The sequence below is a fragment of the Coturnix japonica genome, chromosome 2, assembly GCF_001577835.2.
Source record: "Coturnix japonica isolate 7356 chromosome 2, Coturnix japonica 2.1, whole genome shotgun sequence".
NCBI classification, from domain to species: domain Eukaryota; kingdom Metazoa; phylum Chordata; class Aves; order Galliformes; family Phasianidae; genus Coturnix; species Coturnix japonica.
Genome location: NC_029517.1, coordinates 88,785,005 through 88,811,695, shown reverse-complemented (window position 1 = coordinate 88,811,695; position 26,691 = coordinate 88,785,005). Strand labels below are relative to the sequence as shown.

The 26,691-nt window shown below is 43.6% G+C and overlaps 2 protein-coding genes across 13 annotated transcripts in view; one reads left to right on the top strand and one right to left on the bottom strand.

Annotated features, from left to right (window-relative positions):
• The window catches only part of RALBP1 (ralA binding protein 1), a 28,534-nt gene extending 5,514 nt beyond the window's left edge, over nucleotides 1-23,020 (top strand). For 2 of the 3 annotated variants that reach the window (XM_015855269.2, XM_015855268.2), the window contains 9 exons: nucleotides 9,712-10,005; nucleotides 14,348-14,806; nucleotides 16,781-17,130; nucleotides 18,651-18,812; nucleotides 19,036-19,167; nucleotides 19,761-19,868; nucleotides 20,581-20,702; nucleotides 21,092-21,215; nucleotides 21,439-23,020. In XM_015855269.2, the coding sequence (XP_015710755.1) occupies nucleotides 9,762-10,005; nucleotides 14,348-14,806; nucleotides 16,781-17,130; nucleotides 18,651-18,812; nucleotides 19,036-19,167; nucleotides 19,761-19,868; nucleotides 20,581-20,702; nucleotides 21,092-21,215; nucleotides 21,439-21,696 (1,959 nt within the window). In that variant the 5' untranslated portion in view covers nucleotides 9,712-9,761 and the 3' untranslated portion in view covers nucleotides 21,697-23,020. Of the gene's footprint in view, nucleotides 1-9,711; nucleotides 10,006-13,986; nucleotides 14,082-14,347; nucleotides 14,807-16,780; nucleotides 17,131-18,650; nucleotides 18,813-19,035; nucleotides 19,168-19,760; nucleotides 19,869-20,580; nucleotides 20,703-21,091; nucleotides 21,216-21,438 lie in introns of those variants that run through there. The other variant, XM_015855272.1, reaches the window with a different exon arrangement.
• Nucleotides 23,021-23,863: 843 nt separating this feature from the next.
• Nucleotides 23,864-26,691, bottom strand: part of PPP4R1 (protein phosphatase 4 regulatory subunit 1) — a 53,674-nt gene continuing 50,846 nt past the window's right edge. For 8 of the 10 annotated variants that reach the window (XM_015855260.2, XM_015855263.2, XM_015855265.2 and 5 more), the window contains 2 exons: nucleotides 26,182-26,323; nucleotides 23,915-24,957 (listed from right to left, as the gene is read on the bottom strand). In XM_015855260.2, the coding sequence (XP_015710746.1) occupies nucleotides 24,794-24,957; nucleotides 26,182-26,323 (306 nt within the window). In that variant the 3' untranslated portion in view covers nucleotides 23,915-24,793. Of the gene's footprint in view, nucleotides 24,958-26,181; nucleotides 26,324-26,691 lie in introns of all 10 variants that reach the window. The other 2 variants (XM_015855258.2, XM_015855259.2) reach the window with 1 other exon arrangement.

Below are 26,691 nucleotides of genomic sequence, written 5' to 3'. Positions count from 1 at the left end.
AAGCTGTTACATAAGCAGTTTCTCTAGATCAAAGTCTTCCTTTGCTTTCCCTTCTGCTGTCTGTGCAGAATGAGCTCTGTCTCAGCCACAGCACTTCCATTCTGGTGTTCACCATTGGTGTGATTTACCTGCATTTCATTGCATTGTGCAGGGTTTGAAACTTGAAAGAAATCACCCATAGAAACTGATCGTCTGTGTCATGTGTCACACTCTAAAGACGTCCGAGTAAAGCTGTTCTTAGTTTCTCCTTTACGTTATAGGGTTGTCAGTTCAAGCAACAGCTTGTAATTTGTAGAACTTCTTGTCTGTTTAGTACGTGGTGGCAAAAAAGGAACACAAAACTCATGAATCTTAATTTTCACGATCTTAACCATAGCAGTTTGTATGGCATTATTTTTACTTCCATGTATTATTTCTTGCTTCCATGCTTATTTCTGGGAACTGTAGGCCTTAGAGTTGAATAGCCCATATAGAATCATGGAATCCTTAGAGTTAGGGACCTCCGAAGGCCATCTAGTCCAACTGCACTGCAGTGAAAAGGGACACCACAGCTACATCAGGTTGCCCAGAGCCTGATCCAGCCTCACCTTAAGAGTCTCCAGGGGCAGAACATCAACTTATGTCTGTGGGCAACCTGCTCCAAGTGAGTAGGGGAGCGTAGCTGTTCTGGTTTCCTTGTAGTTGGCCAGGATAAAGAGGATGCAGGTGATGGGGTGGCTGTATGGTCTGCCTGTACATTAGGTTGAGTACATTCCCAGGCTTCTCTGGAGGTGCTATTGCATCTCTATTGCTGGCAAGTTACTATCGTCACAGCTATGCCAGCCAGATTGCTGGTGTACAGGCATGTTTAAAATGTGTTATCAGGGTTAAAGCCAAAGCTGTAATGCTTCCTGGTTAGATGTGTCACATGGAGCATTTTAGTATGTGCTTGTTAATGCACACTTTAAAATGAAAACAAGGAAAAAAAAACTCAGACTCTTGGCACTTACAGTAGAATCAGTTCAACCACTCGGTGGTTTTGCCTTTGTTTTTTCTTTAAACTGATTCCACTGAGTGTGCTGCTGGCTGAGTTGGGGAAGCAGAGTGTGAGTGAGTGAGTGGGTTCACTAGCTGAAATCTCTCTAATAAAAGGGATTTGTCATCTTGGTCCAGCACCTAATGGAAGTAAAAAAAATTAGCTCGTATTCTCTAGATCATACTGTATGATGGGCTGAGGTCCTTTGGTAACCAGAGATTAGACAGCTCTTCAAAAGAGGTGAGATGAGAAATGCATAAAAATTGTATATAGTCCTGAAGTCAAACAAAACCTGAAGTAATCCCATATTTGTTGAAACTGTTTAAATTCCAGCGTGGTGACACACTGGAACATGTTACCCAAGGAGGCTGTGGATGCCTCATCCCTGGAGGCATTCAGTGCCAGGCTGGATGTGGCACTGGGCAGCCTGGTCTGCTGGTTGGTGACCCTGCACATAGCAGGGGGTCGAAACTGGATGATCAATTCTTTGCATATGGGTAGACTGTACTTCTCAGAAGCTGTAGTTGGAATTGAATGTGGGAGAAATAGAAGGTTGCAAGGGAAGACCTGGGAAACAGTGAGCAGCCAGGAGCTGAGATTAGGTGAGGCACTGGGTGTGGAGAAGTGGAATGGGGAAACTGAAGTTGCATGGCTCTCACTGCTGAACACCTGGGTGGTGAGAAGGAGGTTGTGAGAGACACAAGGTGCAGCTCAGCCTGGGAAGCGGAGGCACAAAAGCATGGAATGGGCAATTAGTGTGCTGGGTTTGAGCAAGACGAGGGGAGGTGCTGGGACTGGGTTACTTTGTGGCAGCAACACATGGGAACTGAGAGTGGGATGTGCAGAAGGATTGGAAAATCACAGAATGACAGAATCACAGAATGACCCGGGTTGGAAGGGACCTCAAGGATCATGTAGTTCCAACCCCCCTGCCTGGCAGGGCCACCAAACATAACACATTTACTAAGATCAGGTTGCAAGGGCCCCGTCCAACCTGGTCTTGAACACCTCCAAGGACGGGGCATCCACAACCTCCCTGGGCAGCCTGTTTCCAGGGCCTAACCACTCTCCTAGTAAAGAAACTTCCCCCTAACATCCAACCTAAATCTTCCCTCTTTTAACTTAAAACCATTTCCCCGAGTCCTGCTATTATCAGCCCTTTTGAAGAGTTTACTCCCCTTCTGGGTGTAGGTTCCCTTCAGGTATTGAAAGGCTGCAATGAGGTCACCCCACAGCCTTCTCTAGGCTGAACAAACCCAACTCCCTCAGCCTGTCCTCATAGGGGAGGTGCTCCAGCTCCCAAACATCCCAAACATTGAAGCAGCTGTCTTCCAAGAAGTTTGAAAAGTGAGGAATTATTCTCTTTGTGGGCAGCAGCAGTTGTGATGCAGGTATCCAGCTAATCAACAACAGTGCCTGTCTGCCTCATGAGGCTGAGTCCTGACCTTCTGCTTGTAACTTCAAGGAAACACGCTGTGCAGGAAAATGAAACAGCAGCAATTCCTCGTGTTAGCTGCCCAGTTATTTCCAAGGGTGCCTCTGACATGTGGCTTTGATTATAACATTCCACTTTGAAACCGTTTTCATGACGATAGATTCAGCTGGGGGAGAACGTGGGGAAGGACCTGCCAAAAGTGGACTGGGGGGTAGTGGTGGATGGGAAGGGGAACATGAACCAGCAGTGTCCCCTCACAGCACAGAAAGCCAGTCATACCCTGGGCTGCATCCAAGGACATGGGTCCAGCAGGTCTAGGGAGCTGATCCTGCCCCTCCACTTGCTGCTGGTGAGGCCTCGCTCACCTGGAGTACGGCATCCAGATGTGGAGCCCTCAGTACAAGAGAGATATGGACCTGTTGGAGGGCATCCATAGGAGGGCCTCAAAAATGATCCAAGGGATGGAACACCTCTCCTACAAGAACAAGCTGAGAGAGCTACCGCTGTTCAGCCTGGAGAGGAGAAGGCTCTGAGGAGGCCTGATTGTGGCCTTCCATTGTCTAAAGGAAGGCTGCAAGAGAAAGGAACAGACTGTTCATCAGTCTGTTGTGATAGGACAAAGACAAATGGTTTCGAGCTAAAAGTGAGGAGGTTTAGATTGGATGTAAGGAAGAAATTGTTTACAGTAAGGATGATGAAGAACTGGAACAGGTTGTCCAGAGACGTGGTGGATGCTCCAACCCTGGAGACTTGCAAGGTCAGGCTGGATGGGGCTCTGAGCAGCCTATCTGCTGTAGTTACCACTGTTCATTGCAGGGGAGCTGGACTGCATGTGACCTTTAGAGGTCCCTTCGCACTCATACAATTCTGTTTCTATAAGGGACCCATGAAGTGTGGAAATGATCAAGTGAGTTTCTTGTGGTTCATGTCGTTTCATGTCAAGATAGATATTAAAAATAACCTGTAAATTGCATCCTGATGAGGGCTACAGAATTAGTAGGCTACAGGCTATCATGCTGCCTTTCCTGAAGTGAACTAAACCAAAGGGTTTATGTTACCACATATCTGGAGATTTAATCATCATGTGATGAGAAACCACGTTTCTGATGTTTCTGAAATGTGTAGGATATTGCTTTATTTACTTTAGTATTTATTTTAGGGTTGGCTCTTTAATGAATGGAGTAAAGAAGGACTGGAACGCTCTCAGTTAAAGGGAGTAACTAAGATACTGCTATATATATATTTGGAATGTGAGCTGGTCCTGCAGCAGTCCATTCAAATCATAGAATCACCCAGGTTGGAAAAGACCTTGAAGATCATCAAGTCCAACCGCAGCGTAACCAGAACCCTAACTCTAAAAACCCTCCACTAAGTCATATCCCTGAGCACCACATCCAAACGGCTCTTCAACACAACCAGGGATGGCGATTCAACCACCTCCCTGGGAGCCTATTCCAGTACTTAACTACCCTTTCTGTAAAGAAGTGTTTCCTAACATCCAACCTAAACTTGCCCTGGTGCAACTTGAGGCCATTTCCCCTCGTCCTGTCACTTGTCACTAGTGAGAAGAGACCTGCCCCACTCTCACTGTAAGCACCTTTCAGGTACAAGTAGATGTGTTGTAGCTCTCTGGGACAGCTTGTGTGTTTCTGTATCACTGCCTTTGAGCTGGTGTGGACTCTCAGAGCAGAATTTGGAATGCCTTGCATGGTGCAGTGATGGCAGCAGAATTCATCCACCTACAGCTGAATGAGAAAATGCATACATCTATTTATATTGCTTTCAGAGCTGTTCTGATGCTGGTGTTGGCTTTGGTAAAAAATAGTTTGCTGTTGTGTAACTTGAATTATGTGATTACAGACTCTTAAATTACATTTTTAATCGTTCTTACAGTACCACATATCCTGTAAAGTACTTGTAGGTTTAGGAGCTGGATGCTGTTCTCAGAAACAACAACCCAATGAACTAAAGGTCCTTCTTGAAGCTCTAATTAATCCCAATCATGGAAAGTGAATGACTCATGAGGGAGTTGCTTAATGCTGTTTGTGTGCTTACTCCAACTTGTGAAGTGTTCAACTTTCTTTGCCATTCTACATGAAGCATTTCCTTCTCTCTACGTGTGGCCACGTTGCCCTGTTTAGCAAAGAAGAGATAAAATAGATGTCCCTGCTGTCAGCTTGCTATACAACAGCATGAACTTACAGTAACTTACTTTGTACTCTGTCATCTCGTCTCTAAGTCATCTTTGTTTCTGAAGTGCTTTGACCACAACTGGTCGTTTTTTCTCTCCTTTTCTGGCTCACTGCTTTCCAAAATGGAACAGTGCTTATTTCTAGCGTAATTTTGGCTCTGGCTCAGCATAGCATCACCTTGTCACATATGGCCGGGTCTTTTGGGCTGAAGACGGATAATGATGAGGCACTGCCGTGTTGTGGATCTTGCTTTTGTGTGTCTGTGATGGTGTGTTTTGACAGCCAAGTGAGTGTTCACTTCACTCTTGACCTCCCTCCTCTGATCACTGACTTCTCTGGACTATTTTCAGTGCATCATCCAGATCTCTCCGCGTAGCTGTGTGTGGTGACATGGGATGACCTGAGGAACACACACCATGCTTCAGATGCTGTCTTACGTAATTCTTATTGCAGCAGGATTCCCAGCAGCCTTTATTATACTCGGTAATCTTACAGAACAGCCTCTGTGCATGAAATCACCTGCTTTCATTTACTTCAGCTATTGGAATTGGCACGAAGTCTCAATGTAGACTTGGTGAAAAATTGGGGAAATGGCCTCAAGTTGCACCAGGGCAAGTTTAGGTTGGATATTAGGAAGAACTTCTTTACAGAAAGGGTAGTTGGGTACTGGAATAGGCTCCCCAGGGATGTGGTTGAATCGCCATCCCTGGTTGTGTTTAAGAGCTGTTTGGATGTGGTGCTCAGGGATATGATTTAGTGTAGGGTTGTAGAGTTAGGGTTCTGGTTAGGCTGCAGTTGGACTTGATGATCTTCAAGGTCTTTTCCAACCTGGGTAATTCTATGATTCTATAATGGCACCTTTTATACAGTGTAAAAGAGCTGAGAGTTTTGTCTTCCAACTGTGTTTATCTTAATGCCTTAATGCCATTTTTTAATGACACAATGTAACAAGTGAGATTGTATTAAAGTTGACTGATGTGTCTCTATTTGGTTTTTTTCCTATTGATTTCCCAAACATCACCAGTATAACATTATGTTTTTCTTCCTAGGTACATAGCTCAGGCTGATTATTATTATTATTATCATTATTATTTTGAAGAGAATTGAACTATTTTCAAGGGCATGGCTGACTTAACTCTATGGGCATCTCTCCTTTTCTCCCTAACCCACATTCTTGTCTTTGTGGTCTGGAAAGATGGTGGAGTCCTTATGTTAAGGATGTACCTTTCGCCTCCTAGGTTCGAAAGCCTTTTTAATTTGGATTTGATACTTCTTTGGAGAACAGAAAAAAGGCCACGGTTCTGTGTGTGTTCATTAACAGCTTTTGTTTTCACATGCAGCGATGAATATTCAGGCTTGTGCTAAGCAGGAAGATGCTTCCTGAAACTTCATTTTAGGAGTGTTGAGAAGAGAAGCTGTGTCTGAGCTGGCACTGGGACTGGAAGTTCTCTGCTGTTGTTGTATAACAATTTTCTTGGCTTCCTCAGGAAGAAGAATCAAATACTGAGTGAGCAGGAACTGGTGGGAGTCTGCTGTGGGTAGGGAGGTAGGGAAAATGGTAATTTCTTGCATTACCTGGGAGAGAGACTGAAGGCTGGTGGGAGGAATGAGGACGAGGTGAGAAGAGAAGAGCAGTAGTTAGGAGGAAACAAATGACTGCAGCAGAGAAGGAGATAGGAGGAAATGGGAACCAGTAGCTAATGAGCAAAGGAGGAAGAATAGGAAGAGCTGTATCTGCAAGCAAGCAGCCTGAACTGCCAGTGAAGATCAAGGGAGAGGAGCGGGTGAGACTGTGCAAGAAGTGTGGGTCACAGAGGCCAAAGCACGCTGTGTTATGACGTGCTGAGGATGAAAAGGAAATCAGACTAGAACTGTGGGAGTACTAGCGCTGAGTGGTAAAGAAATCGAAGCTTGTAGTTATGAGGAAAAAAGTAAGAATGAGGTGAAATTGGGTCATGAAGCTGTACCCACAGCATCACAAACATGAGCTGTGCAGAGAGGGGAGGTTGCCTTTCTGACACTGGTTCTGCTGCTCCTCTGCTTCCTGTCTATAGTGCTTGTTTTGAGCTCTTCCACCAGCCAGCTCAGCAGAAGGAACCTGCTGGAGCAGGCAGCGGAGCTGAACTATGCTACAGAGGGGTCTTGTGACACTGACCTACTGCAGTTGGGGTGGGGGAAGGAGAAGGGGTGTTAAAATCCCGGGGGCTGGACTCGATGATCTCTAAGGTCCCTTCCAACCCGCATGAAACTATGAAACTATGAAATGTGTCAGCAGTGAGCTGTTAAACTTTGTGACTGGCTGAGGAAAGAAGCAACTGGAAGCAAAGAGCAGCAGGGCTGGACTGGAACAGTCACGGACTGGGAAGAAGGGGTCAGGTGTGAGAGGGAGCTTGGCAGGATACTCAGCCCATTAGGAGCATTCCTATTCAAAGTGCGGAGAGGACCCGTGGTTTTTCAAGCACACCAGGTCTTGCTGTCAGCAAATATTTGTAAAAGCCAGAGGAGAGGCACAGATTTGTGTGGTAATAGTACATGAACATCCATTAGTAAGGGAGGAAGAGACGTTTGTGGTAGGCCTAAGGCTCTGCTTCTGATAAACTGATCTGCCAATCTGTAAGTAAGCCCCCATGAGCAGAGTAACTGAGGAAAACACAAGTGCTGAGTGCTGTGTATCAGATGCACTAATTCTGATGTGTTTTGCAGGTTGCTGTTGTTCCTTTACAGGGGTGTTGTCCTCGCCCTCAGTCACAGAATCATGTAAGTTGGAAAGGGCCTTTACAGATGGCCTCATCCAACTCTCCTGCACGGATCAGGGACTCTTTGTACCCCTCTTGCCCAGGTTGAGCACAGGGCTTTTTGTTTTGTATTGTTCTGCTTAAAACAGGTGATGGAAACAGATTTAACAGATCTGATACTCAGATGAGATGCAGCAGTATTGCCCGTCTGTGATGCTGGTAGTACTGAATGTGTAGTGTAGTGTGTTTGTCCAGTGTGTTTGATGGTAATGTGTCAGGAGTTCCTGCTTAGCCAGTAGGTGTCCTGTTTCCCTAAATAGGGGTTTTAAAAAATACTGGGTATCTGTGATCAAAGGGCTGACAATAGCAGGACAAGGGGAAATGGTTTTAAGTTGAAAGAGGGAAGATTTAGGTTGGATGTCAGGGGGAAGTTCTTCACTAGGAGAGTGGTCAGGTCCTGGAACAGGCTGCCCAGGGAGGTTGTGGATGCCCCGTCCTTGGAGGTGTTCAAGGCCAGTTTGGACGGGGCCCTGGGCAACCTGATCTAGTAAATGTGTATGTTTGGTGGCCCTGCCAGGCAGGGGGGTTGGAACTACATGATCCTTGAGGTCCCTTCCAACCCGGGTCATTCTGTGATTCTGTGTGTGTGTGATTGTTTGTCTTTCTTAGCTAAGTGTTCACTGTTGTTTGCTCAGCATGTCTGCAGGAATAGGAGGGATGACTGCGGAGTCTAATGGCTACTGTAGAAGCCTGAGCCCTTTGTGTCTGTATACATTGTTACAGTGATCCGGTTCTCATGGAGATAGGTCTGATGTGGCGTTTCTGTGCAATCTTAACATGTTTTAATTCTGTTTTTTGAGGCAATGGCTACACAGTCACCTTGATCCCTTTGTCTGCAGAGCAGCTCCTTCTGAATTTGTCTTCTTTGTGGTTGCCGTGATACTTTGTATGGCTGCACAGACAAGGAGGTTATGGAGCTGGCAGCTTTAAAAATGGTTGCTTTCCCTTCTATTTGTCTTACAGTAGATTTGGCAGGCTTTTAAGCTGCAGCAAGGCAGCAGACTTAAGTTGGATTAAAGTTCAAATTAGCATGGAACTATGATGTGATCCTGTCATCCAAGTATTAGCAGGTATTTCTTTACAGTGAGGGTGACAGAGCACTGGAACAGGCTGCCCAGGGAGGTGGTGGAGTCTCCTTCTCTGGAGATATTCAAGACCCGCCTGGACACCTACCTGTGTGACGTGGTGTAGGGAGCCTGCTTTGGCAGGGGGGTTGGACTCGATGATCTCTAGAGGTCCCTTCCAACCCCTACAATTCTGTGATTCTGTGATTCTGTGGTATAGGAAATGGCTGTTTTCTGTCCTTGGGATTTACTCTCTTTTTCACAGAACTGTAAGACACTCTGGCACCCACAATGATCATGGGACTGCAGCTCCTTGCTCCAAATAGAGTTCTATGGGTGTTCACATACAAAAGACCAAATTCAGAAAGCTGACATTCCATATGGCATAGCTTGTCCCATGGAATTCCTGAAATTCACCTACATTAGGAGTTGCTCTTTACTTATGAGTTCCATTACTGGGAATTTACATATTGGCTTCTGTCAGTAATTTTCATCTTAGTTTTAATTTTACCAGGGCTCCCTATGAAACAGCACGGAAGGATCTGGGTGCAGAGGATCTGGTGTAGCCTCTTCAAAAGTGAACTCGTGATTGCTGCACACCAGGAAAAAAACAATTATACTTGTTCTATCTTCTTTACTTTACATTAACATAATTAGAAGATAGATTTGACTTCAGAACTCTATTTTTTTCCTCCCTTTCTTACTGCAGCAGGTTAGGCAGGTTCTTATTTGCATCTATAAAATATGCTTGAGAAAGATGAAAGTGGTCTTGGTGCAAATGCAGTCCTCACAGACACTCTGAGCTTCCAAACAATCCTATTTTATTTCAGTGATGTAAAGTTAGCTGGTTCACAGTGAGCAGCAGTATGAATAACATGTAAACTGCCTCTGAATTTTGTAAGAATTGCTTTGAACGTAAAACATATATTCTGATACTTAATGTGTAGTGTTTGGTGTGGTGTAAAGCAAAGCTGGCTGAAATAACAGCTCTCCTATTGTGTTAGCATGGCTCGGCAGCTAACTGCATGCCCAGATTCTACAAGCACTAAGCTTAGGGCCTGCTCTGTTTTATTATCACCTCATGACATCAGGTGGAGCATTCCTTGTAAAAGGCATCGATGTTTGTTTCATTTTCAAGGTAGAGCTCTAAACAAAATGCTTTGAAAATGACTTCACATTCTTTTTTATCATTTTTTCCCCCCTGCTCCAGGTGTGATGGACAGGTAGCAGAAGATTTCACTTTGATAGCAGGGAATCAGAATGACCGAGTGCTTCCTGCCTCCCACCAGCAGCCCCAGTGAACACCGTCGGGTAGAGCACAGTGGGGGTCTCGCTCGTACTCCCAGCTCTGAAGAGATCAGCCCTACAAAATTCCCTGGGTTGTACCGTACTGGTGAGCCTTCGCCGCCTCATGACAGCTTGCATGAGCCTCCAGATATAATATCAGATGATGAAAAGGAGCATGGGAAGAAGAAAGGAAAATTTAAAAAGAAAGAAAAAAGAAGTGAGTGGGCAACTTCTTATTTCATGTTCAAATCCTTTTTCTGTTTTGCTTTCTCAAAATTGCCTGGTATTCCCAGTGTTGGTTTTTCTGTTTTTGTTGTGTTTTCTTTCTCTTTAAACCTGTTTAGGTGTGAAGGAAGTGAACTTACACAAACACACTTTGTGCAATACCTGTTTATCTTCATGGAAAAGACCTTTTTGTTTTGTTGCACAGGCACCGAGCTCATGCCCAGAATTGCTGATAAACATATTAATGTAAAGCCTTTAGCAGAGTGTTGGTAATCACTTGGCATGATAGTCTTATATCATTATCAGTTCAGATCCTGAGTGGAGATTTCCATGTGTATTTCCAAATAGACGCTATTTGAAATCTTAGCTGAAACACTAGCTAAAGTGAAGCTCGAAGTTTGACCTGAATTGTACATTCTGAAATATGAAAGAGTTGGTTTAAACAACATTTAACTTTTCTTTTCCGTGCCCTGTGTATTCAATGTTTGATAGTACTTACCATTTCAAGCTTTCGTATGCACACTCTACCACTCATTGAGGACTAATAAGCTGCATCCTTTTTTCATTAGCTGCTTAGTTTATTCTAATCCTGCAGTTTTCTCCAATCCAATTCCAACCCTCTAAAACCTGAGTATCACAGCCCACCCAATTGAGTTGTTTGGTTTTTTGACAAAGCTTCGCGATACTTTTCCATGTTTTACATCACCTTTTTTACATGGCCCAAATGCTGGATGTTGTGGATGCCCTTGTTCCTCACTAATTGCTAGAAGTGGAGCTTGGAATACCAGAGCCGATGAGACAGCCCACAATTAGTACTATTATTGCTATGGCATTTTGAAAGAATATGGTGACCATTTGTAATAAGCATGCACACATTCAAATAATTTCTTGTTAAGAATTTGCAGCTGCTGCATGACTTTTAATCAAGCCAATTTCCTGGATTGAAGGAATTGTTGCTTCTACCGCAGTTTAGAAGGCCTGTGCCTTCTAAAAGGTACAGAAACTCAAAACCATGTTGTCCTTCAGTTAAAACTAACAACCAAAGTTTCTACGTGTTTTAAGAAAGCTGGTACCTTGTTTTTTCTCTTGTAAATACTATTAGCCTAATACTAATACTGAATTACTCTGGGCAGCCTGGTTGGTGACCCTGCCCATGGTAGGGGGGTTGAAACTACATGATTTTTAAGGTCCTTTTCAACCCAGGCCATTCCATGATTCTATGGTAAATTCTGTATTAGTTGGGTCTAAAATAAAGCCATTGTCTTTTGGGCTTTTTTCCTCTTCGCATATCAGCCTTTGCAGTGCAGTGCTGCAGTTCTGCCCTCTGAACTTATGCCTCTGAATTAAGAACTGTGAGAGATCAGCGTTATATACAGTGTGGCTTTCTTTGTGGTGTAGTCTGTGTGTCTCATGGCAGTAGTCAGACTGAAGGCTGAAGAGGGAAAATGCTACTCCAGCAAGTACATGCAGATCTGTACACTGCTAGCAATGTAACTGCTCTCTTCCACAAGAGATTATAACACATTGTACAGCTGATGCAAAGCAGTTTTTGTTAGAGAAGTTTAAAGATGAAGCATCATGGAAGCAACAAAAATGCACAATGTAGGAAGAGTCACATCTTATCTTGCAGCTGTAACATAAAAAGCATTCAGCACATCCTAACCCTATTGTACGTGTGCCATATAATTACTAGTCAGATGTAGGACTGAGTTGAATACAAAGCTTCTGGTATCTCTCGTACAATCCAAACATGGTAATTACTGCAAATACACCCAGAACATTCTACTTACATAACTGAACAGGACTATCTGGTAGCTTTTCTGACGACCCGTTTTGGTTTTTTTGGACAGTACACGACCTGCTACAGTTATGGAATTTGGCATTTAAATAAATACAATTGATCGCTTCAGTGAGAAACATTTAACACCTTCACTTGTCTTAAACACTAATGACAAGACTCTGTGGGACCCCCAGAGCCCTGAGCTGGAGGACATTTAAAATTATCTGATTTATCAAGTGCTTTCAATTGTTCTGTATGAATTTGGGTTGCTTGTATTTTAATATATTTTGTCCCTGGTGAAAGAGATACTGTAATATTATTATCAGAAGTACAGTTACTTCTAAGTAAAATTAGCCTGCTCTGGAAGACATAGGAACTCCCTTGTGGTATGGGTAAGAGATTCTCTGTGAATCTCTAATTAGTACACAGTTATAAACTTGTGTTGCTGAGACAAAGTAGGCTGGTTTTGTCTGTGACTTGCTGCTTCATGTCTTCTCATGAAGTCAAGAAATACCAGTTTCAATAACATGCTGCTGCTGGTGTTACTGAAGGCCTTGAAGAGCATTAAGAATTTGTTTTGCAACATCGAGTGTTGAAATGTGACATAGGTACTTTGCTTATTGCTGGAATCAGCCTCCAAGTGCAGGCTCCTTGTACTGACTGGCACTGTGTGTGTTGACACTGGGCATGGTACGTGTGTTGGGAGGAGCCCTGCTCTGTTAGTGGGGAACTGTGACAGCCACCCAGTTGGAAGTGTTGAGGACAGATTGTTCTGGGCTCTGTTTAGTGAAGATTTAGCTTTCTGCTCAGGAATGACATCTAAGAACCCCATCTTAAATCTGTGCCAACCCCATCTCATTCTGACAGATAGTGGTGCTGAGGTGTCTTGCTTTGTCCTGCAGCTAATACATCAGTGCTGTCTTTATCTCAGAACTGAATCCTTAGCTTATACATTGCAGATTTCCCTACCCATTCTCATTTCTAGTTTGCAAGAAGAGTGAGCAATGATACAGGCAATAAACAGGGAGGATAAGAGCTGGTTGCTGGTCACTCTCGAGTTGGTCTTTCTCCATTCTTCCATGGAATATGCGTTTGGTAGCCCTGAGGAAGAGTCCACAATGGGAAAAGCTGGTCAAATGATTGTAGTTATTTGGTTGTAGTCTTGCATTTTAATAAATTTCATATTTTTAACTATTATATGCTACGTACAGAGCAGACAAGAAAGCTTCAAAATATAGACGGCTCTTTGGATGTACTGAAATTCAGTTGAGAAACTGCAGCTTTTAGAACAGGAGAATAAAGACCATTTTGAATATCTTCAGGTTCTTTTGCACAAAAGGTGTCTCACCTGCAGACATACAACCTCTCATTTTTCCATTAGGCTTTCTCCTGTCACTTAAGGAAGACAGTCATTTTCCACCAACTATAGGTCTGTTCACTCAGAAACAGCACTTGGCTTTGTTCAGACAGAGGCATGGTCTACAGGTGGTGCAAGAGTGTCAAGGCATCTGTATGACAAGGGTATCACACTGAAGCAAGAGCTTGTCTTCCACTGTGTTGGGGGACCTAAGTGGTGCAAATGACAGGAGAAATGCCTTCTTTGTTGAGCAAGTTTCAGGCTTGCTTTCTTTGGGCCACAGTGCATGTAAAATCTCAATGAATTGACTTGGAAGTTGCATTGGTTTTTGTGTTGTTGGTTTTGGTTGTGGGTTTTTGGTTTAGTTAGTGGAGTTTTTTGTTGTTTGGTTGTTCTTTTGTAATCTACCTTGTTGTTGCCTGAAGGATAGGCAGGGCTGCTGTGGAGGCGTAGCTAAATGAAAGTGCTGGTGCAGATGCTTTAAAGGACACTTGGTGTGTTGGTGCTGAAACGGCGCACTGTGCCATGGACTCGTTTGAAGGTCTCCCATACATGTTTTAAGGCAAAAATAGAATTTCACTGACAGGTATAGTGGTAGTGTTACTAGAGTTGTTTGATTCTTCCAATGGAAAAGTAAGTTTGCTTGGACCTTTTTTTGACACTTCGTTTGGGACTGTAATTTTACTAACTTCATACTCATCTTAAAATTGGCAACATTTTGGATTGGGGTCGGAGAGTTCAGTGGCTGAAGTTTTGTTTGTTTTTCATTAGGGTTTTTTAAGGTTTATGTGTATGTAGCAGATGATCCTTAACGACTCTTATACTGTTGATTGCAGGAACATAGAGAAGTTGCGAGATGGTTCTTTTTATTTTGCATTTCCTTGACTATTAAATGGGAAACTAGCACATAAGATGGACATTGCAATTATGAGTAAGTATGTAAAGTATTAATTGTTTAGATCACGCAGGAGCAGAGTGGCTTATCTTTGATGTGACTATTACTACCTCGATTTAGTCTTTGTCCACTTCTTTGTGTAACAACTATAATAAGCCTTCAGGAGAGTGAGGCAGGCAATATGTTTTACCCATGTAACTTTTCTCTCCTCCTTAGATATTATCCTTTCTCTCCTAATTGATTGTCTACCAAGCAAACCATCTTACAGTTATCCTCTTGCTTTTCCCTCCTTTGCCTCCTAGCGGAAGGTTATGCTGCCTTCCAAGAGGACAGTTCCGGCGATGAAGCTGAAAGCCCTTCCAAGTTGAAGCGGTCCAAGGGAATACATGTCTTCAAGAAACCCAGCTTTTCCAAAAAAAAGGAAAAGGATTTTAAAATAAAAGAGAAACCCAAAGATGAAAAACACAAGGAAGACAAGCATAAGGAGGACAAACACAAAGAGAAGAAGTCAAAAGACTTAACTGCGGCAGATGTTGTAAAACAGTGGAAAGAGAAGAAGAAAAAGAAAAAGCCAATTCAAGAGCCAGAGATACCTCAAGTGGATGTTCCAAGTCACAGACCCGTGTTTGGCATTCCGTTGTCTGACGCCGTGGACAGGACCATGATGTACGATGGCATCCGCCTGCCTGCAGTTTTCCGTGAATGTATAGATTACGTAGAGAAGTATGGCATGAAGTGTGAAGGCATCTACAGAGTTTCAGGTATTCTGAGTGTACTGACGGACAGGTTCTTTATTTTGCACTTGTCGTATTGACTTACCTCTTTAAACACCTAGAGATGCTATTTAGAGCTACTTTGATTTTAATTATTGGAAAGATAATCAGGTGGCTAAAGCTAAGCAAACCCTGAAATACCAGAAAAGTAGCTCATGTCATGGTACTGCTTAAAGGAGGTAAAAATATATCTAATTAGACCTGTTGTGATGGGGTGATGGTAAGTATGAATAAAATGTGCTGCATTGGCAAGCTTGTATTCTTTTTATTTGTATTACTTCTGCATGAGAAATGCTATTCTAGTTGATGGGAAAAGCAAGGATGAGAAATAACCATTTTACGACTTAAGCTTCTCACTGTTGCTTTTTACTGTGTATAATTTTCTTCTTTAAAAGCTTCTTTTGTTTGGGCAAAGTCACTAATAAGCAGAAAATGCAAGTTTCGCATTTAAGCTTAGCCACAGCAGGATAATTAACCACAGGAGTTGTGTAACACCTGCTTACATAAAGCAGCGTGGTTTGTAGCTGTGTTAAACAAAACAATCCCTTTGTGAACTCTTTGCAGTGAAACCCAAGCAAGTGTTTCAGTGTGCACGTTCAAGGGAGCAGAAACAAGTGAGAAAAGGAACTTGGGGGAAAGCACTCGGAACAAGTTATTAGCAGTGCTGCAGAGCAGTGATCAAACAATTGCTAACGTCTTCATTCAGCTGTCCTTATGCTGATGGTCTGCATGGTACTTGGTAGGGATGCTCAGCAGTTTCTTAGTCTCACCCGTGAGACCATTCTGGCAGTACATTATTTTCAGGGCAGGCTGAGTTGGGATGTTCACGGGAGGTTTGTTTTCCATAAGGTGTTTTTGATGTTTGTACCATCCAGGTGTTCTCCAGTGCAATAGCACCCTCTGGTGTGTGCGAGAGTACTTAAATTGAGGGCTCTGAATGACAACGGCCTAGCACTGTACCAGCACTTGTGATGAGTAACTTATTGGGACATGAAATAGAGCACATTTTAGCTGGCATTTACCGTGGGCTGGGTGCACCCAGCTTTGTTTATTGTACCAGAGCCAACATATGGCAGTGCAGTAAGTCACTGAAAGCCAAATGGGTGTTTGAGCTTTAAGAAAGAAACTTTTCTGACTTGAGGAAGATTTGAATGTCACTGAGTTGTAAAAACACTGTGCAAAAATACTGGCAAGTCTGAATAATTACATGAACACCTGTTTCACACACAGAATCACAGAATGACCCGGGTTGGAAGAGACCTCAAGGATCATGTAGTTCCAACCCCCCTGCCTGGCAGGGCCACCAAACATACACATTTACTAGATCAGGTTGCCCAGAGCCCTGTCCAACCTGGTCTTGAACACCTCCAAGGACGGGGCATCCACAACCTCCCTGGGCAGCCTGTTCCAGGGCCTAACCACTCTCCTAGTGAAGAACTTCCCCGTGTTTATTCATACATTGCCTCAAACCAAAATGCTGTGTGAGATTTCTCCAGCTGAAAACCTGAAAACTAAACTGTGTGGGCTTGGTTTCACAGAGGAAGGCTCACGTTTAGAATTTCTTGCACAGTATTGGAGTTGATAAGGACATACTTGCTGTTTGGTTGAGAGCTGTTATGGAACAACTTGGGAGAAATTAAATGGAGAGAAACAACAAGGGGAATCATCTTTTTACAAGGGTGAACAGTGATAGGACAAGGAGGAGTGGTTTTAAACTCAAAGAGTGAAGGCTTAGATTGGATGTCAGGCAGAAGCTCTGAGGTCAGTGCTTTTAAATACAGTGACCATGTTAATCCTGAGTTGCAGTTTTGTCACATGTGAATGATCTTTAAAAGCTATTCTTCAATTAGTTTAATTTGTAAGGAGAAGAGCTTCTCAAAGAAATAAATAAATAAGAGTATTACAACTATTATATATGTAGAGCTGAAAAATCATCTTAATTCTTTATTTAAATATTTTCAGGAATAAAGTCAAAAGTCGATGAGCTCAAAGCAGCCTATGACCGAGAAGAATCTCCCAACCTGGAAGAATATGAGCCCAATACAGTAGCCAGCTTGCTGAAGCAGTACCTACGTGAACTGCCTGAAAACTTGCTTACCAAAGAGCTAATGCCCCGCTTTGAAGATGCTTGTGGAAAGAGCACAGAAGCTGAGAAAGTCCAGGAGTGCCAGAGGCTGCTGAAAGAGCTGCCGGAGTGTAACCATCTCCTCATTTCTTGGCTCATTGTGCATATGGACCACGTTATCGCAAAGGAACTGGAAACAAAAATGAACATCCAGAATATTTCTATAGTGCTCAGCCCTACTGTCCAGGTATGTGCCTCACACAGGTGCTAGAGCAGAGTGTCAGCACAAGAAAGGTTTCTTCATAGGAGTTCTCTTGCATGTGTGAATCAGGCACTGTCTGATACAATTAAGCTGAATTAAATCTCTTCTTTATACTTTGAGAACATAAAATGCACAGAAAGTAGGGAGGGGGAAGACTTTCTGAAGGTGAGCTTGCATAGTATTAGTCTTGTATCTGCTGTTATGAAAACAGTGCAAAGATTGCTTACTGGGCTTTTTTATTCCGTGAGCACAAGTAATTCAACATTGAATTAATCTGCTAATTCAAGCGGATGTAGGATTTCTGTGTTTCTGATGCAGTGATGACTCAGTGAAGACTATTCTGTTGCTTAATTTTACTATCAAGCCACTGAACCCTGTACTGCAAACAGATCTTGCTGATGCAGTGATGACTTATGGCCTCAAGTTGTGCCAGGGCAAGTTTAGGTTGGATATTAGGAAGAACTTCTTTACAGAAGGGGTAGTTATGTACTGGAATAGGCTCCCCAGGAAGGTGGTTGAATCGCCATCCCTGGATGTGTTTAAGAGCCATTTGGATGTGGTGCTCAGGGATATGATTTAGCAGAGGGTTGTTAGAGTTAGGGTACTATGGTTAGGGTGCAGTTGGACTTGATAATCTTCAAGGTCTTTTCCAACCTGGGTAATTCTATGATTCTATGACTTGGGTATACAGAATTCCAATCCTTCTTTCAGGATGCGTTTTTAAATGTTAATGGAAGACATAGCATCTGAATAAATATTTGCTTCTGTCTCATTTTAAAGCAAGGAATACGATAACAGCTCCTTTCAAGCCATTTTTTTTTAAACTGTTTTGAATCTGAGAGAGAAGTTGGTGAAAATACTGAAGTTTTGGGAGAAGAGAGAAGGCAGCCCATCCATAGCACAGAATGTTTGGTGCTCCTGCTTACCTATTGCTACCACTTCCACCTTTGCATGAGCAAAAAGAAAGAGGTGGTCAGAGAGCTGGAGCACTTCCCCTATGAGGACAGGCTGAGAGAGTTGGGGCTCTTCAGCCTGGAGAAAAGAAGGCTCTGGGGGGACCTTACAGTGGCCTTCCAGTACCTGAAGGGGACCTACAGGAAAGTTGTGGAGGGGACATTTTATAAGGGCAGGTAGTAACAGGATGAGGGGAAATGGCTTTAAACTGGAAGAGAGTAGATTCAGACTAGATATTAGGAAGAAATTCTTTGCTGTGAGGATAGTGAGACACTGGAACAGGCTGTCCCATGAGGTTGTGGATGCCCCTCCTTGGAAGCATTGAAGGCCAGGCTGGATGTGGCCTTGAGCCACCTGGTTTAGAGGGAGGTGTCCCTGCCCATAGCAGGGGGTTGTAACAACATGATCTTAAAGATCCGTTCCAACCCAAACCATTCAATGTATTTGTGAGTGATGGAAGGTCGTTGCACTTCTGGAGAAAGATACTGTGCTTCACAGGTGCAGATTATGTGAAGAAATCATCTGAACTACTCCCATGCCCTTTCTTTCAGATCAGCAACCGTGTCCTGTATGTACTTTTTACACACGTTCAAGAGTTCTTTGGGAATGTGACCCTGAAACAGGTAACAAAACCTCTTCGTTGGTCAAATATGGCGACTATGCCAGCACTTCCAGAGACACAGGAAAGCATCAAAGAAGAAATCAGGCGACAGGTTGGTGAATACTTCAGTTGTTTTGTTTGGTTTTGTCCTGGATTTGATAAATTCAGCAGTAAACGTTCCTAAGAGTGTAATTATACCACAGTTGTCCTGTTGTGGGACACCACGTGCTTTGAAAAGCAGAACTCCAGACCTTTTGTCATGAAGAAGCCAATGCCATATTTTTTCCTTTGCTCTGATATACTAAGGACACTAATTGCCTTGGTAATGTTTCTAGGAGTTCCTACTGAACTGTTTACACCGAGACTTGCAGGCGGGGATAAAAGATTTATCCAAAGAAGAGAGACTCTGGGAGGTGCAAAGAATTTTAACAGCTCTTAAGAGGAAGCTAAGAGAAGCCAAGCGACAAGTGAGTAGCTTACTATTTATTGCCCAAATGTAGATCACGGATGAAAATGACCGAGGAGCATTTCCTAACTTCAGCAAATCTTGCCCAAGTTTCATGGCTATCAGTTATTTGCTGCTCGTCCCCATTTCTTGGGGTGCATCATTCAGCCTTAACTGCCTAACCCAGCAGTTGAAAGCACCACAAGTGTCAGATGATTCTATAAGTGTGGACTGGGGGCTTCTAATGCTCATAGATTGTGACAGGTATGGAATTTTGGTGCTCTGGGGGTTGTAAGTTGGATTTAGAAAGCGTGGTTGCCACCGAAGCCTTTCATTCTGCTTTCCTTCATGCATGCAGATTCTAAAGAGAAACATTAAGTTACCTTCTAGAATTAAATTTGCAGATTTCCAGTATTAGTTGCAGTACTCTTGAGTTGAGAAAGTCTTTTTAGTGCAATATTTTATTTTCCATCTCAGTTCTTAAACAGCTGAGGAGCGGCACCTTCATCCTCCAGCTGTTTGTAAAACAGTGCGTGACTAAAACAGTGTTTGACAGAGCTCCTGTCCACTCTGTGCTTAACACCGTGTGTTCTGACCCAACTCTTTCTCTGGCAGGAGTGTGAAACAAAGATTGCACAAGAAATTGCCAGCCTTTCCAAGGAGGATGTCTCCAAAGAAGAAATGAATGAGAATGAAGAAGTTATAAATATTCTGCTTGCACAGGTAGATGGCAAGCGCATATCGGTTTGTATGCTGTAGTTTCATGTTCCACATCTGTCAGAGTTACTGAGCGTGTATTTATTCCTTCTAATACAATGGAAAACAGAAGGGGCGTCAATGGGCCTTACTCTCTCTGTTAAAATCCGAAGCTTTGTTTGAGCACTAAATAAGGCAGGGAAAGCACACGGACTGCAGGAGTGTGCCTGAAGGTGAACAGGCTGCTGTTCAGGCACAGTTGTGTGCAGCAACAAGTGGGCCTTGTTGTTCACATACTTAGAAGGCACTTCTGCATCTGACCAGAGTTAGGACTGTTAACTCTTTTCCTGCTGATCAAAGGAAATAAGGCAGCTCTTTTGGTATTCATGCCTGCCTTGGCTTGCCTCAATAGCTTTGATCTTCCCTCCGCTGCACTTTTCTCTCACTATTAATCTTCAAAGGCCTGTTTTTGAGCGTAGTTTCTCTGGGTTATCCCAGAGCTTTCACCCGAGATTTACAGCATCACCTTGAGGATTCAGAACAGACATTGTTGGGTTTGAACCTAGAGTTGGGCTGAAGTCTTGCTGACTTGGTGCCGAGCAAGCACACTAAGTACTTCTGAAAACAGCTCAGGGAACAGCATCACTGCTTCCCAGGGCTCAGCATTAGGGCAGTCCTCAGCGCGTGTTCCCATAGAACATAAAGCCAAGGCTGTAAGTGAACTAATTGCTTGTTGCAGGAGAACGAGATTTTAACGGAGCAAGAAGAACTGCTGGCCATGGAGCAGTTTCTGCGGAGACAAATAGCCTCAGAGAAGGAAGAAATCGATCGCCTTCGTGCAGAGATAGCTGAAATACAAAGGTAAAAGGGAGACTGCTTGCCTCAGCTCCCTGGCCAGGCATGTGCTCAGGGGAGAAGCAGCAGAACTAAACCACACTTAAAAGATCACTCTGAGCACATCGGCACATTAGCAAGCTGGTACCTTTTATTGAAATCTTAGCATCTTTTCAACTTTTGGGATATTCTCTGTTAGTACAGCAATGAAGTTGTGATCTAATGGGAACTGGACCTTCGCTCCATAAAAAAAACATCCCCATAGGGAATAATGGATTTATTAAAGTAAACTAAACCCTGATTTTGTTTTCAAAGCCACTTTAGATTATTTAGTGAACGTGAGCAATTTTTATGTGCTCCAGTCCTGGTAAACTTGAGCAAGTGTTTTTGATCTCAGGGTGTTGTTTCTCTTCCAGTCGCCAGCAGCACGGCCGGAGTGAAACAGAGGAGTATTCTTCAGAGAGTGAAAGTGAGAGCGAGGATGAGGAGGAGCTGCAGGTCATCCTGGAGGATTTACAGAGGCAGAACGAGGAGCTGGAGGTAAGACAACTTGAGCCTTAGGATTAATGGGCATTCTTCCCCATAAGGGACAGATCACACTGTGTTGGTCTTGCCCTGGCATGAAACTTTTCTTCATTTTTCAATTGTTGTTGCATGCAAGCCCCTGTTGCTGTATTAGCAGCAAAGCTGTGCTGTGTGTAGCAGCCTTCCCAAGGTACAGCCAGGCTGAGGAGCACTCACGTGTGTTTTCCTTACCTAAAAGATAAAGAACAATCACCTGAACCAAGCAATCCATGAGGAACGAGAGGCCATCATTGAGCTGCGCGTGCAGCTCCGACTGTTGCAGCGAGCCAAGTCTGAGCAGCAGGAGGAGGAGGAGGCGGAAAAGCGTGGGGGTGCTTCACAGCAGCAAAGGGACGGGGTCCTGGAGACAAAAGCAGCCAAAGAGCAGCCAAAAGCCAGCAAGGAGCAGCAAGTGAAGCCATCGCCAAGCAAAGATAGGAAAGAAACTCCGATCTGATCAGGCTCCTTGGGTATTTGTAATGTAACATCAACTGCCGTGTGCAAATTACTGACGTTTGGGTCCAACTGCACTAGTGGCTGCTGGCTGTGTACATCCTGTAAAGAACTTTGTCTGCTAAGCCTGGAGGTTGTTGTCTCTGCTTCTTGTGGCTTCTGCTCATCAGGCTTAGGTGAGCACAGAGAGGCCAGAAGAGTTCTCCAGCTTCTATCAGATTATTTCACGACAGATTTCCTTCAGGTGATTTACAAGAATTGGTAACAGTTTTATTTTAAACCAAACCCATTATTTCCATTCATCAGAGCAGAACTGAAGGTCTCATTTTCAGCAAACGCACCGACACGTACTAATTATTTGCCCTGCGATTCTACTCATTCACCATTATTTCTGCTTATTAACCTCGTCACTTCTTGCTTGTGCCTTTGATACCTTTCTGATGCAGATTATATATGTGGGAGCTTTAAATTGATCCTGGGTTGGCTGAAGCGGTGGGAGACCGCGGGGTATCACGTTTACCTGACATGCCCTTAAACAACTTTCGTTTTTTGTTCTAAGGTGTACTGAATAAATGTAAAACTTGACAGATGTTATTTATGTCTCTGTATGATGGAAACGTTCACCAAGAGCTGTTCATGTGTAGCAGTGCAGCTCATGCATCCGCTCACTCGCTAACCATCGTCACACCCACTGTGAGACAGGTCTGTGCTGCTGCCCCGAAGGAACGGCACCAGCTGGAGGCACCAGGCCCAGCAGCCTTGGGTTGGCGTTGTATGTCAGCCTGGTGGCTGCTTTATTTACCACCTCCACCACACTGAAGCCTTCAGCCCTGCGGGCAGTTGAGGGCCGTTCCTGTTTCACCTCTCTGTCAGCACCACTCCCCCATTACGGGCCAGGCGCAGAGAGCTGCTCTTCTTTCTTAATCGGGCTATTTATTTTCAGCACCTGTTGGACGCGGTTATAATCCTGTATCTAATTGCACTGTTGCGAAGCATTGGCCATGATTTGATTTTGTACAAATAATGCTTTGATATGTTATAGAAAACTGCATAGTATTTTTTTAAACTTGGGAAAGAAGTTTATAAACAGCAGAAGCGGTCAGCTATGACAGATGTCAAATAGAGCATTCTCCCTTGCCTTCCTTACCTACATTTTATATTTAAACTTTGTTGTCGTTGTCGTTTCTTTCACACTAATTAATTAATTCCTATTCAAATTGTCACGGATTTTTCTAATGTTCCTCAGAAAAATCTCTCGATCCGGTTAACTTTTATTTTGTTAGGATTGTATTTATCGAGCAAATAAATTCAACAGCCATTTGAAAGGAGTTCTGAGATTATCTGCTTCATAATGCACAATATACATAACATATTGTGTTTTTCTAATGCAGCCAATTCTCCCCATGTAGCACCAGGATCCTCTACTGCCCAGACAGGCACACAGGATGGTGGTGTTATACAGCCAAGGAGAACAAGGAGAGCTGTGAGATGGTTAAAAACCTGTTTGCTTACTTACCCTTTACTCACTTCACAGTGCAGTTCCATCAGCTGGAAGTAGTCCAGCCTCTACTAAGATCAAACCCTACAGCCTTTCCATCATCTCAGGCTCTCATTCCTTCTGATCCGAATCTTGTTGAGTAGAATTGAAAGGCAAAATCCAAAAGCACTGATGGGATGAGCTGACATGACATCCAGATCTACATGGGCTGCCAGACCCATGCAAACAAACACCTCTTTGATTTGGGCTGAAAGTTGCCTACTGACCAGCAAAGAACAAATGTAGATATGTAGCCTCAATCTTCTTTGAGAAGCACCTCCAGCATACTGAACAAATACAGAACAAAGAGAACCAGCTTCTGAAGACCAATATCACTTTTTCTAACTTAAAGTTATCTTACCTCTAAATGTTGGACAACACCTGAAGGCAGCAGAGGTGATGCTGGGCTGTGCTGGGTTAATGCAGCACCACGTTAGTATGGCAGCAGAAACCACCCCAAGCAAACCTGGGCTTCCGAAGAGAGAGCCCAGCAAAACTTCAACTGAGTGTCCAAAATGCATCCATGCTGCACTGCACACCATCTCAAAGTACAAAATCCTTCCTAACCATCATGGAATTCCCTCTCCTCATACAGTCAGCAGAGCAAGGGAACTGGGAAAAAAACAGACACAAGTTTTAAACTTATTCTTTTAATGTCTTAAAAAGGTCACAAGATTGCTTCCAATCTTCTTATTAAATTTTATTTGGACAAGTAGAGAACAACTTGTATCACAACAGCTTTAAACAACATGATTAAAGACTGCGGCACTCCAAGGAGGCTCACAGATATGTACAGTAAATGAAGAAAAACGTCGCACCTCAGAGCTGATCACGATCAAGTTAAAAATACCTGACTTAAAGTATATGTGCTAATAAATTTCCTTTAGGTCATGACCAGCATGAAAATAATTAGGACGCAGGTACTCAGCAAAGTTTTCTGCTAATGGGCACAGCAATATGCTGCATTTAAGGATTAAAATCAAATTCTAGGTTAGTGTTAGCACTGAGCCCTTAAGAGAAATCCTAATTTTTACCTTCCCCATTGACACACATGAAAGCTATTCCCGCTTAAGGGTGTGCCAAGCTGCACACAGATCGAGTCCTTGAACGATAAAAACTCTGAGCGCTAATACTGCGGGTCTTACGTCCTGGTACAGATTTGCCTTTCCAGCCATTTCACCTATCAGTTGCTACAGAAAATACCTCAGTTAACTCCTCAGGAGAAACAACGCAGGTCTCTGGAAATCACATCCTTTCTACAATGAAAATGATCTGCCAATTCAAGTTTTATTTGTTCAGGAAGACAGAAGATTTAAGGCTTCGGTGGCAAAAATAATCCTCTGAGCAGTGTTTTTTTTTTTCTCAAGTCAAGCTGACATAAGTAGGTTTACATTTCCTCGACCTAAAATCCCTGGAATCAGGTTTAGATCACATCCACCTGTTGATTCTGGCAAGAAATGTCTCCTTCCAAAGAGGTTTGTGTCCTCTACCAACCATTTCAGAAGCACGAGGATAGTTTTGTTTCAAGATTTAGTTTTTAATTATAGCAACGTTGGGGAGATGTTTAATACGTGGATGAAGCAGTGCTCATGGCGTCATCCGCTATTTTGGTGCTGGCGGGGTGTATGCTTGCAAAATACTTGACGTCGCTGTCGTCGTCCATTTGAAGCGCCATAATCGTCTGCTCCACAGCTTCCTGATGAGAGTTGGCAGAATTCAGGAAATACTCTGTAAGAGAAAATGCCAAAGTCTTACAGGAACAGAAGGCAGCAGACACCTCCAGGCCAACCTCAGCATGCCGCCCGCGGGGCTCAAAGTCCCAGGAGACAAACAGAGCATGCGTGTGGTCAAACATCTTTTACATCTGCCTTTCATAATCTCTCCCCCACCCCTGTCACACACACACACACACACACACACACACACGTTTTTGAGGCAGGGACTGCCTGCATGATGGCTTTGCACAGTGGCAATACGGAATGGAGTTGTATGATCCAAGAGGGGAACACAAAGATATTGAGGACAACAACAACAGCCTCAATGGGATATAGAGACAGCAAGAAGAGCGGCAGCCTTGGCACAGTTAGCGCAGGATAACAACTCACTGCACATCAGCTGATCCACAGTAGCTGCATAATATGCCTACTCAGAGCCTCCAGCAAACACACGACAGCTGGCGGTAACCTACATCTCACTGAGTGGGCATCCTTTGTGCCCTGATAAACACACTGCATTTCAGTCGTACCACTTCATGTTCCCAAAGTCTTCTATGATAGAATGGCAGTCCTCGAGCCAGGGTATGGATTTTGAGGAAGAAAGTGACCAGAAATGAAGTAGTTTAAGTGCAGACTCTCTGCTGGTTTACAAAATGCTGTAATCTGCAAATGCTACTTTGCATTACAGTACTTTGGAATGTGAGCACTGCTGCCTCTTCTGGCACCTGCCATGCTCTGGGGATCCCTTCCTAAGCACAGTCTGCAATTTGAACACAGCATGTCCTGGTTCCACCCTGAACAGACACCAGAAAAACTTCCTTCTCACCGCTACCATAAAACATAAAGACAAACAGCAGCCATCTCTTCCACCCCAGTGAGAGAACAGCTGTTAGATTCGCGTTGAAGGACTTTTTTCCTTCAATCACACTTGCACATCGTTCACACGTACTTTCTGTACCCTAAATAATCCGTACAACCTCACTCATTCAGAAAAAAATGGGGCAGGAAAAACCATGAGCGTGAGCTCACACTTTCCAGCATTACAGAACTATGGCTTTGATGACACAATGAGGTTTAAAGTTTATCTCAGCCAAGGTAACACCCCACCCCCAAGGAGACAGGAAAAGCAACCATGACCCACATCTCAGGCTGTTTCATCTTTCCCAGCTGGCTCTAGGAAAGTGGTGGGATACAAAGACATGCAGTCAGCCCAGTGCAACTGTTTCTGACCACTAACCTTTCTCCAAAAGCGTTTGCTTTAATGTTTTTGCAAGCAGGACTCGAACGTTTGGAACCCTGTCAGATGCCAAGTGTAATAAGTGTGGCAACAGATGCACAGCAAACTGGTCCATGGGCAGGCAGTCATCCTCACTGATAGTCTGGCAGGAAGACAGATGCAATTTCATTAGATTTCAGCACGGTGAAGACAAAATCCCAACACATAATCAGAGCTGACAGATCTTATAACCTTCCTAGCATGAATACACTGCACAGTATCCACTACGTTTTATAACATGATATGATATTTTCCAGCACAGCCACACACGGTGAACTAAATTAGGGCTGAGAAAACTCAGGCTTAGCCAATTCCCAATTTGTGCTGAGCAAGGAAGAGTCCCAATTCAGGGACTCTTTATTCAGTTTGTTTGACATTCAGACTGACCTAAGCTAAGCTAAAGCTGCATGCAAGCTCCTATATGAAGCAACACTGAAGGATGCAGCTTTGGCAACAGGATCTCAAACAACC